This window comes from Scophthalmus maximus, chromosome 3, assembly GCF_022379125.1.
Source record: "Scophthalmus maximus strain ysfricsl-2021 chromosome 3, ASM2237912v1, whole genome shotgun sequence".
Classification (NCBI taxonomy): Eukaryota; Metazoa; Chordata; class Actinopteri; order Pleuronectiformes; family Scophthalmidae; genus Scophthalmus; species Scophthalmus maximus.
The window spans coordinates 5279755-5291506 of record NC_061517.1 but is presented as its reverse complement, the minus strand read 5'-3'; the positions used below and the strand labels follow the sequence as shown (position 1 = coordinate 5291506).

At 42.7% G+C, this 11752-nt stretch overlaps 1 protein-coding gene and 1 long non-coding RNA gene across 4 annotated transcripts; one reads left to right on the top strand and one right to left on the bottom strand.

Annotated features, from left to right (window-relative positions):
• Positions 1-1225: 1225 nt before the first annotated feature.
• LOC118317398 lies at positions 1226-9948 on the bottom strand. 3 transcript variants are annotated; one of them, XR_004795413.2, is made up of 3 exons: positions 9438-9948; positions 3945-4112; positions 1226-1555 (listed from the first exon to the last, which is right to left on the bottom strand). It is a non-coding gene; the product is annotated as an uncharacterized LOC118317398 (long non-coding RNA). The 3 variants fall into 3 exon arrangements; XR_004795415.2 differs by lacking the exon at positions 1226-1555 and adding an exon at positions 2141-2328; XR_004795414.2 differs by lacking the exon at positions 1226-1555 and adding an exon at positions 3585-3724.
• ttpal (tocopherol (alpha) transfer protein-like) lies at positions 2005-7025 on the top strand. Its single transcript, XM_035646030.2, has 6 exons — positions 2005-2141; positions 2979-3223; positions 3464-3707; positions 3892-4085; positions 4287-4397; positions 5132-7025. The coding sequence occupies exons 2-6, from the start codon at positions 2996-2998 to the stop codon at positions 5408-5410; spliced, it is 1056 nt and encodes a 351-aa protein (XP_035501923.2). The 5' UTR covers positions 2005-2141; positions 2979-2995; the 3' UTR covers positions 5411-7025.
• Positions 9949-11752: the final 1804 nt, after the last annotated feature.

Here is an 11752-nt window from a genome sequence, read left to right as displayed (position 1 = left end):
CATTTTCTGTGGACCATATTTTTTTTTTACCACTGCATAATCATGAGAGATGAGTTCACTGAGGAATGAATGGGATTGCACATTCTCAAATAAAAAAATAGCTCAACTGACGTGTTGGAAAATCTTAGGAGGAGAAAAAAAATGGGTCCAACGTGGCAGTGCTGCTTGTTCACTGATAGCCTATTGCAACATGTTGCCTCAGATTGATAAACTGCCATAAAATCATTATACACAGCACTGATTTAAGACAGAGAGAGAAAGGAAGGCGACGTGAAAGATATATTTCCACTGAAAAAAAAACAACAACATTGCATTAGCTAATTACTATCTGCAAACATGAGCTACTGCCAATATGCAGCGTTTAGACTAAACTAGGTTTCCCTTACAGAGGTTTTACACAAGTGAAGGCCTCACACATGAAGGTCACCCCTAAAGATATCAAAAAATTTATTTGCATTCTCATATATTTCCTACAGTATATTATTTTCTTACCAAAACAACAAACACTTGCATGCATATGAAGTTTTTACATTGGCTTTGTTTTTGCTAATTTTTAAATTCGCAGTGGTCATGTGGCCTGTAGTGATCAGGCTGCAGGCTGTGGCTGAGTAAGATGCAGGCAAACTCTGCCATCTACTGCTCTCAAGTGTAACTCTCCAAACTGCCCAGGAATAATATGACATAGGCCACATGATACAGGTAGTTTAAATGTGGTTAAACATACATGCAGGTATTTACATTCTACCCAGTGGAGGAGTAACTTTACTTGAGCCTTTTTTGATTTTCTGCTACTTCGTACTTATACTCCTCCTGTAGTTACTAGTTACTTTCCAGACTAACATTCTATATAAAAATCATCGTGAACCAGGGAAGAGTTGTTCCAGTCCCATTGACTTGTGACCTCTTATGAAATAATGTGTTGCTGTTTAGGGCTCCTCATCATCCGGTGTTGTCAGCAGCTGTGAGTGACAGTTCCCATCTAAACTAAAACTGGTTCAACTTCAGAAGAAGTGAACTCACCACCCTACAGATTTGACTTGCAACCATTTGGAAATTAGGACTGAGGAGTATGGGAGAGTATTAGGGCCAGGTATATGAAAGAAAATGAGAGGAGGAAGATTTTTTTTAATCTTACATTTCGAGAATAAAGTTGAAATATCGAGAATAAAGTTGAAATATTATATTGAGTATATATATATGTATAATATTATACCTTATGCCTGGCCCTAATACTCTTCCGTACTTCAGTAGAGGAAAAACTGGACTTAAAAATCGGAGTATATGTTTAAAGAAGCTAAAAGCTACAACCAAGAGTGAAATGCTGCTTACTTATTAGTGTTAACAATTATAATAATGCGTAATATATTTAAAAAATATATATACTTATATATCAGGCGACATCTTACTGCAGAAGCTGCTCTTTTATTTTACTTTAGCTACATTGTGTGCATAATATTTCTTCACTTTAATCTAAGTGTGATTTTTGAGAGCATGAGTTTTACCTGTAGTGGAGTAAGTTGATGTTGCTGTGTACTTCTTCCAGCAGCGATGTAGCCTAAAAATTAAAAATAATCCATCAGTGCAGACTACTTATAAATAAAGCATGAAGAAGTACAGATGTTCTATTTATGTGGGTTTACAAGATGTGGAATTCGGTTCACTGAATCCGTGCGAAAGAAAACTTACAGAAATGTTGTTTTGTTTTTTCTATTGTGCCACAATATTTCGTCATTTAAAAAAAGTAACGTTTTTGAAAAAACTTTTCTTTTTTTTTGTATAAATGTACTTGAGAGAGACTCACACACTAAAACCTATTTCGTTTCGATTTTGACCATGCGACAAATCCTCTTTCGTAACTTTCCGAGGGGCCATGAAGGCAGCATAGCCATCAAAACAACGGACGTATATCCTCGACCACTCTGCTGCGTCACTGCGTATCACGTGCGGCAAATGGACCAATGAGAGCGCGCCATTTTTTCCCATACCCGGAAGGAGGGTTTTTTCCTGACAGCTCGGTTGAGATTTTTCGTGGGTTTTCGGTCGCTGCGGCTGTTTGAGGCGATTTCATCACTTCACCAATGGACGCTCGTAAAAGGCACCTGCGTCTGTCCTAGAGGGTTAAACGTCAAACGCGCCATCGGGTCGGTATTCAGTCATTATCCTGCGTTTAGTTCTGTCGCAGCGACTTGTAGTCGAGGGTCAGGTTGGATAAGACTGTGACTCACTGCTGAGTGAACGCGAGCGACGAGATGTTTCTCGAGTCAACTCTCTCCTTCTTCTCTTTCCCTCTTCTTCAATACATAACCTGAACCCCACGTTTGTCTGAAACTGGAGAGAGAAGAGATCTGTCACTTCTTGTTATTTTGCTTCACAATAACAAAGTGAAAGATTTCCAATAGAGCCCGACCGATATATCTGTTGGGCGATAATATCGGCCGACATTAGCCTTTCACAGACATATTGGTATTGACCGATATTATTGGCCAACTGATTAGAGTCTTTAAATGTGCATGTATGTTTACACTTTATGTAACATAGAGGTCTGTTATGAGTTCTATGTATTTGGTTGTATTTGTATTTTCATATAGTTATAGTTATTATAGTTATTTTTGATCAAGTTCATGGTTTAACTAAAATATCAAGCCTTGATTACATGCCTTTGTCATGAAGGTTTGAAAATGACATTTTAGAAATTGTTGACAAATTAAAAGAAAAAGAAAAAAGAAATATATATATATATATATTATATATATATATATGTATCAGTATCGGGAATCTTGTACTCCCAAATATCAATATTGGCATCGGCCCCCAGAAATTGATATCGGCCAGGCTCTAATTTCCACATCTGAACCTCTGTGTACAACAACTGACAGACTAGATTCTGGGCTGAAACTGTTCTTTGGCTTTTGCTTCTGCCCAAAGCTTTAGTATCTTCTCATAAAGCGCTTCTTTGTGTTTTGCCTTTCCCTGAACAGCTCCTCCCAGTCAGTCCATGGCCGATCATCAGCATGAGTCCATCGATCTCGGGTCTCCTTCGGTGGACCCATCACCATCATCATCACCTGCTGCCGCAGGACACAGCTGGTTCCCCGGACCCCCTCCACCCATCTACTCCTGCACCCTGACCCCTGAGCTGGTGGCCAAGGCACGGGAGGAACTCCAGGAGAAACCAGAGTGGCGTCTCCGCGATGTCCAAGCACTGAGGGACATGATACTGAAGGTTCTGCTTTGCAATTTTATGCCGTACTGAGATTCATAGAGACATAAACATAACAGTAATATGTTGACAATAACAAAAATCAAGAATATCTCTTTCTCTCTATATTGAGGTAGATCATGTATTGAGACATTTTGACTTAATTGTTAATTTCACTTCTTTCTACTGCTCTGAATATTTTTGCCACTTTTACCACGTCTCTAATCCGGCGAGCTCTTCTCCTTCTTCCACCTGATTCTGCAGGAGCAGCCCAATCTCCGGACGAGGCTGGACGACGCCTTCCTACTGCGCTTCCTGCGGGCCAGGAAGTTCGACTACGACCGTGCCCTGCAGCTGCTGCTCAACTACCACGCGGGTCGCAAAGCATGGCCAGAGGTGTTCCAAGACCTGAAGCCCTCCACGGTGAAGCACGTCCTGGACCTGGGCTTTCTCACGGTCCTGCCACGGCCCGACCCCAGCGGACGATACATCCTTTGTCTCCGACCAGGTCGGTGTCCGTTTCATCTTCATTTGAGGAATTCCGCAGTTTTGCAATGAATGATTCAATAATTACTGTTTTTCATTGAGTTGTCACTTTCATTAGAGCTCAAACTCTGTATTTGTTTTTTTAGAATCTCTTTATGACTAGATACAACTATGCTAAATATACTTAGCCTGATCCTCTTTCACAGGAAAATGGAAGCCAAACGATTATCCATTTGTTGACAACGTGAGAGCCATTTACCTGACGCTGGAGAAGCTCATCCAGCCGGAGGAAGCGCAGGTGAACGGCATCGTCATCTTGGCCGACTACACCGGAGTGGGAATGTCGCAAGCCTCCAATCCGGGCCCATTCCTCGCCAAAAAAGTTGTGAGCATCCTCCAGGTGAGAACTTTAACACCTGTCCATTACCTGACAGAAACGAGAGATAAAGTGTTATTTCATTTTGTTATGACAGTAGTTAATATGACACATTGCTCTTGAACTGCACCGTGTAATATTTACATTAGCACACAAATCACACAAGATGTTTGACAAGGACCAGACGTGCCTGCTCTGAATGCAGTTTTCTCCTCTGATCCACAGGACGGGTTTCCGATCCGAATCAAGGCCGTAAACATCATTAATGAGCCGCGGATTTTCAAAGGCATCTTCGCTATAATTAAGCCGTTTCTGAAGGAGAAAATGGCAGAGAGGGTAACTATCGTCCTTGGATTTCCTCTGACTCCTTTGTTTGAAACAAAGGCCCATTTTGATTGTGCGCTTCCCTTTTTATCTGTGCTCCAAAATTATATAGTCTATGTTCATCTGGGGAAAATGGAAGGTGTCATTGCCTCTGTCGTTGATGTGGAACAGAACTTAATCATATAGTTGCTTATTTTCTCAATTAGCAGATACAGAGGAGCACTGTCCAACATGTCCAACACTAAGCTTGCTCTGGTTTTCTGACAGAAATACATTTTTTATGTGTTTATGTTTTTATGTTCTTTAGCTGCTAGGTCCTCTAGTATGTGTACAAGCTATTTTACTGCCTGGTGCTAGTAACGATTAGTGAGTGCACCAAAAGTAAATTTGGGGGCTTCAAAACCAAAACAAAAAGCTTTAAGGAGCCGAGGAGGTTATATCATCGCCCCTTTCGGATTGTTTGGTATATTTGTCAGCAGGATTACGTAAAATCGAACCTTGTGGAAGGATGGGCCAAGAAAGAACCCATTACATGTTGGCTAGCGTTATCTTTAAGATAGCGAAATATGCACGTTTTTACAGATTTTCTAGGGAATAATTCATGGATCTTGTTGAAAAAAAAACGCCATTGTAGTTGTTCGTGGGTTCATCAGTTCCAGTGACACCTTCCACAGTATATGAAATATTGATCACAGCCACTTTATATAATGAAGCTGGTATATCTTTTTTGCTGTCTTCCCGAACAGTACATCCTCCACGGCTCTGACCTGCGCTCTCTGCACCGGAACATCCCTCGCTCGGTCCTGCCAGAGGAGTACGGCGGCACTGCGGGCCAACTGGACATGTGCCCGTGGTCCCGACTGCTGCTGGACTGCGAGGAGGAGTTTATAGTGGAGTTCTGCCAGCCAGATCCACTAGAGGGCATGGTGCTCCCAGACTCCATGCTGTTCGAAGGGGAGCAAGCCAGCGGGCAAGATGACGACACCTTCAGGGGACTGCGCTCCCAACTCTACTACTGTTACTGATGCGTAGACTCCCATCGCTGAGAGGACATTTTTTTGTTTCATTTGAAACACGCGTGTAGACTATAACGGGGCAAGTTGCCAATATTATACATGATTTATTTTTTACTAACAAAGCAGCACTACTTTAGGCAGATGGTCTTGTCTGGTTTACATGTAGCTGAGCATCCAATCATAGTCCCAAGGCAGCTGCAGACTCAGGCAAAGAGGCTTTTGACATAAGCCGAAACGCATGTTTCGACATTATTGGTGGCCTCAATTAATTAATTTCCAGTATTTACAGTGAAGGATAGTTTGACATTTTTGTTGCAGTAGTTACATGCCCATATATGTATATTGAAAGAGGTTTTGCTTCATGTAAACAATTGTCCTGTCCAAAGTGGCCATTTAAATTCCCTTTTAATGTGCATCCAATGTAAGAGGTATACAGTAGTTTTTTTTGGTTTTTTTTGAAGCCTTGACTGTCTCGGCCAAATTAAGTGGACATCTGCTGAGCTTACTGTCTTTGAGGTGCCATACTCCCTGTTTATGTTATTAGCTGTCCACCACAGCTCTGCACGCTGTCTGCAGAAACACAATTAAGGTACTAAACTGAGACTGCAAAAGTCTCATATTGGCTTCAGCTGTACTCTGATGAAATATTTTTTTATCTGGAACGTGGACTGAGGATTTTGTCTTTCAGCTCCTCCAGCGAGGGATCTGTATAGGGGCCAGTGGGGACAGGAAGATTGTTTTACTGTACACATAAGTACTGTCTTACGACGCACGTGGAAAAATGTGATCCTATCTTTTCAACATTTTCCATTGAGGACAATTCTTAAAAACAGCTTTCCACAACTCTCCAGTTTGTTTCCATGAACTTGTCATAACCTGGCCATTAGGGCTCTGTCGTCATGGTTACATCACCCCTCAACTGTTGGAAAAATGGAGACAAATTTTTGTGTATGTAACCATCTGATACATTGCCTTACAAACTGTTGTTAGTCAGTATAGGGGATGCGCCATAAACCATGTTGGATTTGTGTTACCAAAGCAATATTCAAGTTTATTCTCATCAGGGCTTGTTTTACATAGTAAAACAAGCCCTGATGAAGTGGAAATAGAATGCTGCTGTGGTGGAGAGAGAGAGTAATGTTATAGATTTATCAGTAAATGTATTAATTTATTGTATCACTTGTACACAGTATTTTCCAGGCCTTTGTGTAGCTGATGTTTTATTTTTTTTCTTACGATAGGATTATTTTTTTGTAAATTCAGATAATCTGCTTTATGTTTTTTTAATTATTATTTCATTTTAACCTTTTTTTACCCGTTTGCCTGTGTTCCATCACGCAGTCTTAACACATGACCACATGAGTCACATGGGGAACAGAACATTCAGTCTTGACTCCTTGGACGTCTGGTTTTGCCATATTTTACACATGTACAGAAATGTGCAATAATGCGGGGTTTGTTTTCCATGTGGTTCGCCCGAAGCTTATTCGAATAATGTTGCTCATTCTTTTACGGTTTTTATTGAAGCATGCGTGTGTGTGTGTGTGCGTGTGACAATGAGCTGTACTGTGTTGCAGGATATTTATCGTTGGTGGCGTAAATAATAAAGTAAAACACAAATGGAGAAAAGGCTGTTTGTGTCTTGTTTGCGCTGCGGATGCTGTTGTTGGCAGCGGACGGGAAAGACTCTGGGCGAATTGTGGCTGTTTTCCACAATATAATTGCAGCTGACTTGAGCTGTATTTCCCAAACTGGTCTCATGGGTCCCAAAAAAAGGATTTTTTTTTTTACTTTAGTAGAAGTAGTAATATACCACTGTGTAAAAATTCCTGCATTCACTTAAAAGTAGATACGCCCTACAAGCAAAATTTGCTTTGAATATAAAGGGCACTTGCACAATGGTCCCTTTCTGTTTATGTCTTAATAATAATTTCATTACAGACACATTGACATTTAAGCGACGCTTTCAGGTTGTAACTTGTCCAACAGGAGCAAAGTTTGATTACTAATATGACTTAAACATCACAGTTTAATCTGTAAAAAAAAGAAAAATATGTAACTGATTAGACAATGAGTAGTTGTGTCTTACTGTAAGGTCAGGTTCAATATAGGTTTGGCATGTGAGTGTGCTGCTTCGATACAGGACCACTGCCACATGGAACACGCGCACGCACACACACACAGGGCTCATTACTTTGTTCTGTCTCTTTCAAGAGATTTTGACAGCGCACACTGTTGGACACTGTTGCTTTTCTGTTTCCATGACATTAACTCGGCGAACGCGGCCGTGGTGTGCTGCTGTACACTCATGCAGTAGGAGTTCAGAACAGTCATGACTGTCTCATGTGATCAACCTCAACTTTATGAATGCGTCGGTTGTACTGAGTCGTTGGAGTGTCGGGCTGGAACTGATCCTTACTTTCTTTGCCGGTTAATCTACATTTTTTGCTTTTAAAAAAAATAGATAAAACAGATTCATCTTTTAAAGCTGTGTAAAATCAGAAAAGGGTAATGTCTATTTTCATTTTGTCTAACCAACAGTCAAACAAGTGAGCATCACACATTGGCACCTTTTCCATTCCACCAGCGATGTATTGTTTGAGGCCTCTTTCACTCAGTCGTCAGTTTATTGGGTATACCTCGCTAAAACTAATGCTGTGTAATCCAGCAGTCATATTTGTAGGCTATAAATTTGTGATGCCACCACTGCAGAAAAAGATGGTGCAAAAAAGATGACGTAATTAAAAGAGCACCAATTAAACCTTGGATGAGGGAAAACCACCATTTCATTGATGTGAACTTTAAAAATGAGATTGCCTTTTTCCTCTGTCCTGGAGCGGAAGCTTGAGGGACATTTACATCACGTGAATCCTGTGCGTCACCACTTATTCGCTTGATCTGTTTCAATTGCGAGACCTATTCATCTGTCCATCCATCCAGCCATCCGTCCATTAGCTCTACCCAAGTGGCAACCCACTGTGATGCATGTCACCCATTGGTTTGTGAACTGCTATTTTGAAGCATCGAGTTTAGCATTTTGGCTAGCACCATCTTGGTTTTTTGAAACCGCCCAAACAAGAGATTTTCTTTAATCTTGCATTTCGAGAATAAAGTCGTAATGTCGAGAATAAAGTTGAACTACTCCAGAATGAAGTCGAAAATTTTGACCCGGAAGCACTTTTCAGCAGCACCAAACAACCGGATGTTGATGTTTTGTTAGCCAGTTTGCTAGCTGATGCTAGCTGCTAACCAAGTTGTAAAATTGCGATATTATTATTATTGACAGGCTGAATCTGGAAGAGACGATGTGGTGACAACGGGCGTTTGCACATGAACGTCAACGTGTTTCAAACATTTCAACTTCATTCTTGAAATTTCGACCTTAATCTCGACATTTCAACTTTATTCTCGACATTTCGACTTTATTCTCGACATTTCGACTTTAATCTCGACATTTCGACTTTATTCTCGACATTTCGACTTTAATCTCGACATTTCGACCTAAATCTCGACATTTCGACTTCATTCTCAACATTTTTGACTTTAATTTCGACATTTCGACTTTAATCTCGACATTTCGACTTTAATCTCGAAATGTTAAATGAGTAATAAAAAAAAAATCTTCCCCCTCCCTTTTTCCTTTGCGACTGGCCCTTATAGTCTTCATGTGGCCCAGAGGAAATGAACAGAATAAATAAAATCCAATGAGGATAAAAAGTTGTATAATAATCTGTGGTCGCGGAGCGTCGGGCTGCCGCCGCGCGGAGGAGCGGGAGCCTCCACAGGCGGACTCTGATTGGCCCAGACACGGCCAACTCCATTTTGGAAAACAGCTGTTCGAAGACACACAACCTCTCCTCGTTGTTTGCCGAGGGAACCGCCGGAAAACACACACCCGGGGCTGCTAACACACACACACACACACACACACACACACACACCTTCTCCGCCGCACGGGGTTTTTTTTTTTTACGTACTCGTCTGTCATTTTTTTAAATTTTTTTTTTCACATATATATATATAAACAATTTCTCACCACCAGCCTCTGCTTCAAGCTTCGGCCCAGTTCGGCGCGCCTCGGCTTTTTCTTGTTGGGTTTGTTTGTTGTCCGACTGCCAGGAAACTTCACCGAGGGGGATCCATGGTGGCGAGTCTCCGTAGTAACAAGTGGACAACAGGAGGCGACCGGACCAAGGTGAGTGGAGGTCTTTGCTACCGACGACGCGTGTGTGTGTGTGTGTGTGTGTGCACAGAGACACGCCAGTGTTCGCCAGAGGGACCGTGGCTGCGGAGTCACGAAGCGACGGGCTGCTACATTATCATTATTATTATTATTTTCTTCCTCTTCGCCCAGTATTAGACAATAACACACACCTTCGGTCGCAGAGACGTTTCCGCTGTGCGCGCGCGCGGAATCCGTCAAATCACCGCGGTGCCAGTTTCCTTGTGGAATCACAATGTGGATCGTTCACATGTGTATGTTTTTTTTCTTCTTCTTTCCGCCAATTTGTGATGCATTCAAGTGCAGCCATTGTGGTCGTGCCTGCTCTGTGTGTATTGTGTGTGTGTGTGTGTGTGGCATGCACGTCCTTCCCACACACAAGGCTGCTGCATTCAGTGTAGCTGACGACATGACAGAGCCTCCATATCTTTTCGAAAGCCCTCACCATCATCATCATCATCATCTCTTCTCACATCAACTGTTGCCTTATTTTTTTTATCTCTCTAGTCACTGCAGCCTGCAACCCCCCCCCCCCCTCCCCTCCTCCTCCTCCTCTTCCTCCTCTTCCTTTTCTCTCCCCCCCCATAAGACAACTTCCATCTTCTTTTTCCCAACTCTGTGTGACAACAAAGCAGTGTTGGTGACTGCAGCTCTCTTCGTGCAATAACCCCGCTGCCGGGTGAGGACGAAGGAGCTCGCCAGGCGAGTTTTTGGACTCTGGAAGCGGGATCATCTTGTGAAAAGACTGAAAGAGGCTGCTGCTGCTGCTGCTGCTGCTGCTGCTGCTGCTGCTGGTGGTGCTGGTGCTGGTGCTGCTGGTGGGTAACAGCCGGGGACCCCCCACTCTGCATGAGTGTTGCTGGGCGAGTGCCAGTAACTGGGCACTGGTGGAAATCAACACTGGCGTCCTGCCCGCCTGTGGTGGTTTGCCTCACCGTCGACTGGCTGACTGCAACCCAAACAGTGCTTTGTGCGCAGAGCTCACAGTTGACACAAGGAGTGAAGCAACTCTTCTGATTTCTATTAAAAACAAAGCAGGGCTTTGCTGTTTTGCAATATAACCATTTGAAAAAAAAAAATTTTTTAGACCAGTGTCGTCAGCTACCAGAACCGGATTGTTGAAGCTTTACGGACTGTTTTTATAAACACAGGGTGGGACTGTGATATGTAATGATTTGGCATTTCATGGCTTTGGGAAACTGTTGCACATCTGCGCTGGGCATTTTAGCCTGGAAAGAAGCATAACAAAGGAAGAAAGTGAGGGCGATCCACAGGAAGAGATAGACAGAGGTATCCATCTCTATGCATGTCATAGTTTTCTCATTTTTTAGATTTTTATTTTTGATAAATTGTGTAAAAAGTGTGTGTCACAATGTCCCGAGACCAACCAACTCTAGGAAACCAGGAAACAGTTTACTCCCACTTAAGATGAAGACCAGCAGGAGATCCTAACAGTTTGGAAGACGGAGCTGAGGGGTGTTTAAATGGCTACAGTGCTTATCAAAAATAATTGCAGATTAATTGGACTCGAGCTCGAGGAATACGCTAAACGGCAACGGCAAAAAAAAAAAGAAATCGCGTCACGTTTTGCATATTTTGCCAAGAGCTTTGGCTGGAGGTGAATCTGTCTGGTCTCTTTCGTTTGCACGGCGGCAACGTCGTCGTTCCTGGACGACATGTTGACATTGAAAAAGGAGCTTTAGAATCCTTCAGACATTAGCGGGCAAAACCAAAATGTCGTAAGGGGATTAAGCCACTTGGATGAATTAAAGATTAGATTCTGTACGGTCTGATGATGTCAGATATGTCCGCCCGCTCCGCACCAGCGAACCAAACATGGTCCGTTGTCCTTCAGAAGCGCCAGTGGGGAAGGAGGATGGAGAGAGCAGGGACGGCAGCGATGCTAGAAAACCCCCTGTTTCTAAGGAGAGAGACACACACACAAACACACACACACACACACACACGGCCTGCTGACCTTTGACAGAGCCCCGCAGAGCCTCCCCTCCTGTGTTTCAGTCAGACTCACCGAGACAAAACTGGCAGACCACGCACCATTTAAGATTACTCACGCTCGCGTTCTCGGTCGTCACCGAGGCTCGTCCTCGAAAGGCCTAAGTGCCTTTCTT

Coding starts and splice junctions, on each gene's coding strand:
- ttpal (XM_035646030.2), top strand. CDS start 2,996: ATGGCCGATCATCAGCATGAGTCCATCGATCTCGGGTCTCCTTCGGTG. Junction 3,224..3,463: donor TGAGGGACATGATACTGAAG/GTTCTGCTTTGC, acceptor CTGATTCTGCAG/GAGCAGCCCAATCTCCGGAC. Junction 4,398..5,131: donor AGGAGAAAATGGCAGAGAGG/GTAACTATCGTC, acceptor CTTCCCGAACAG/TACATCCTCCACGGCTCTGA.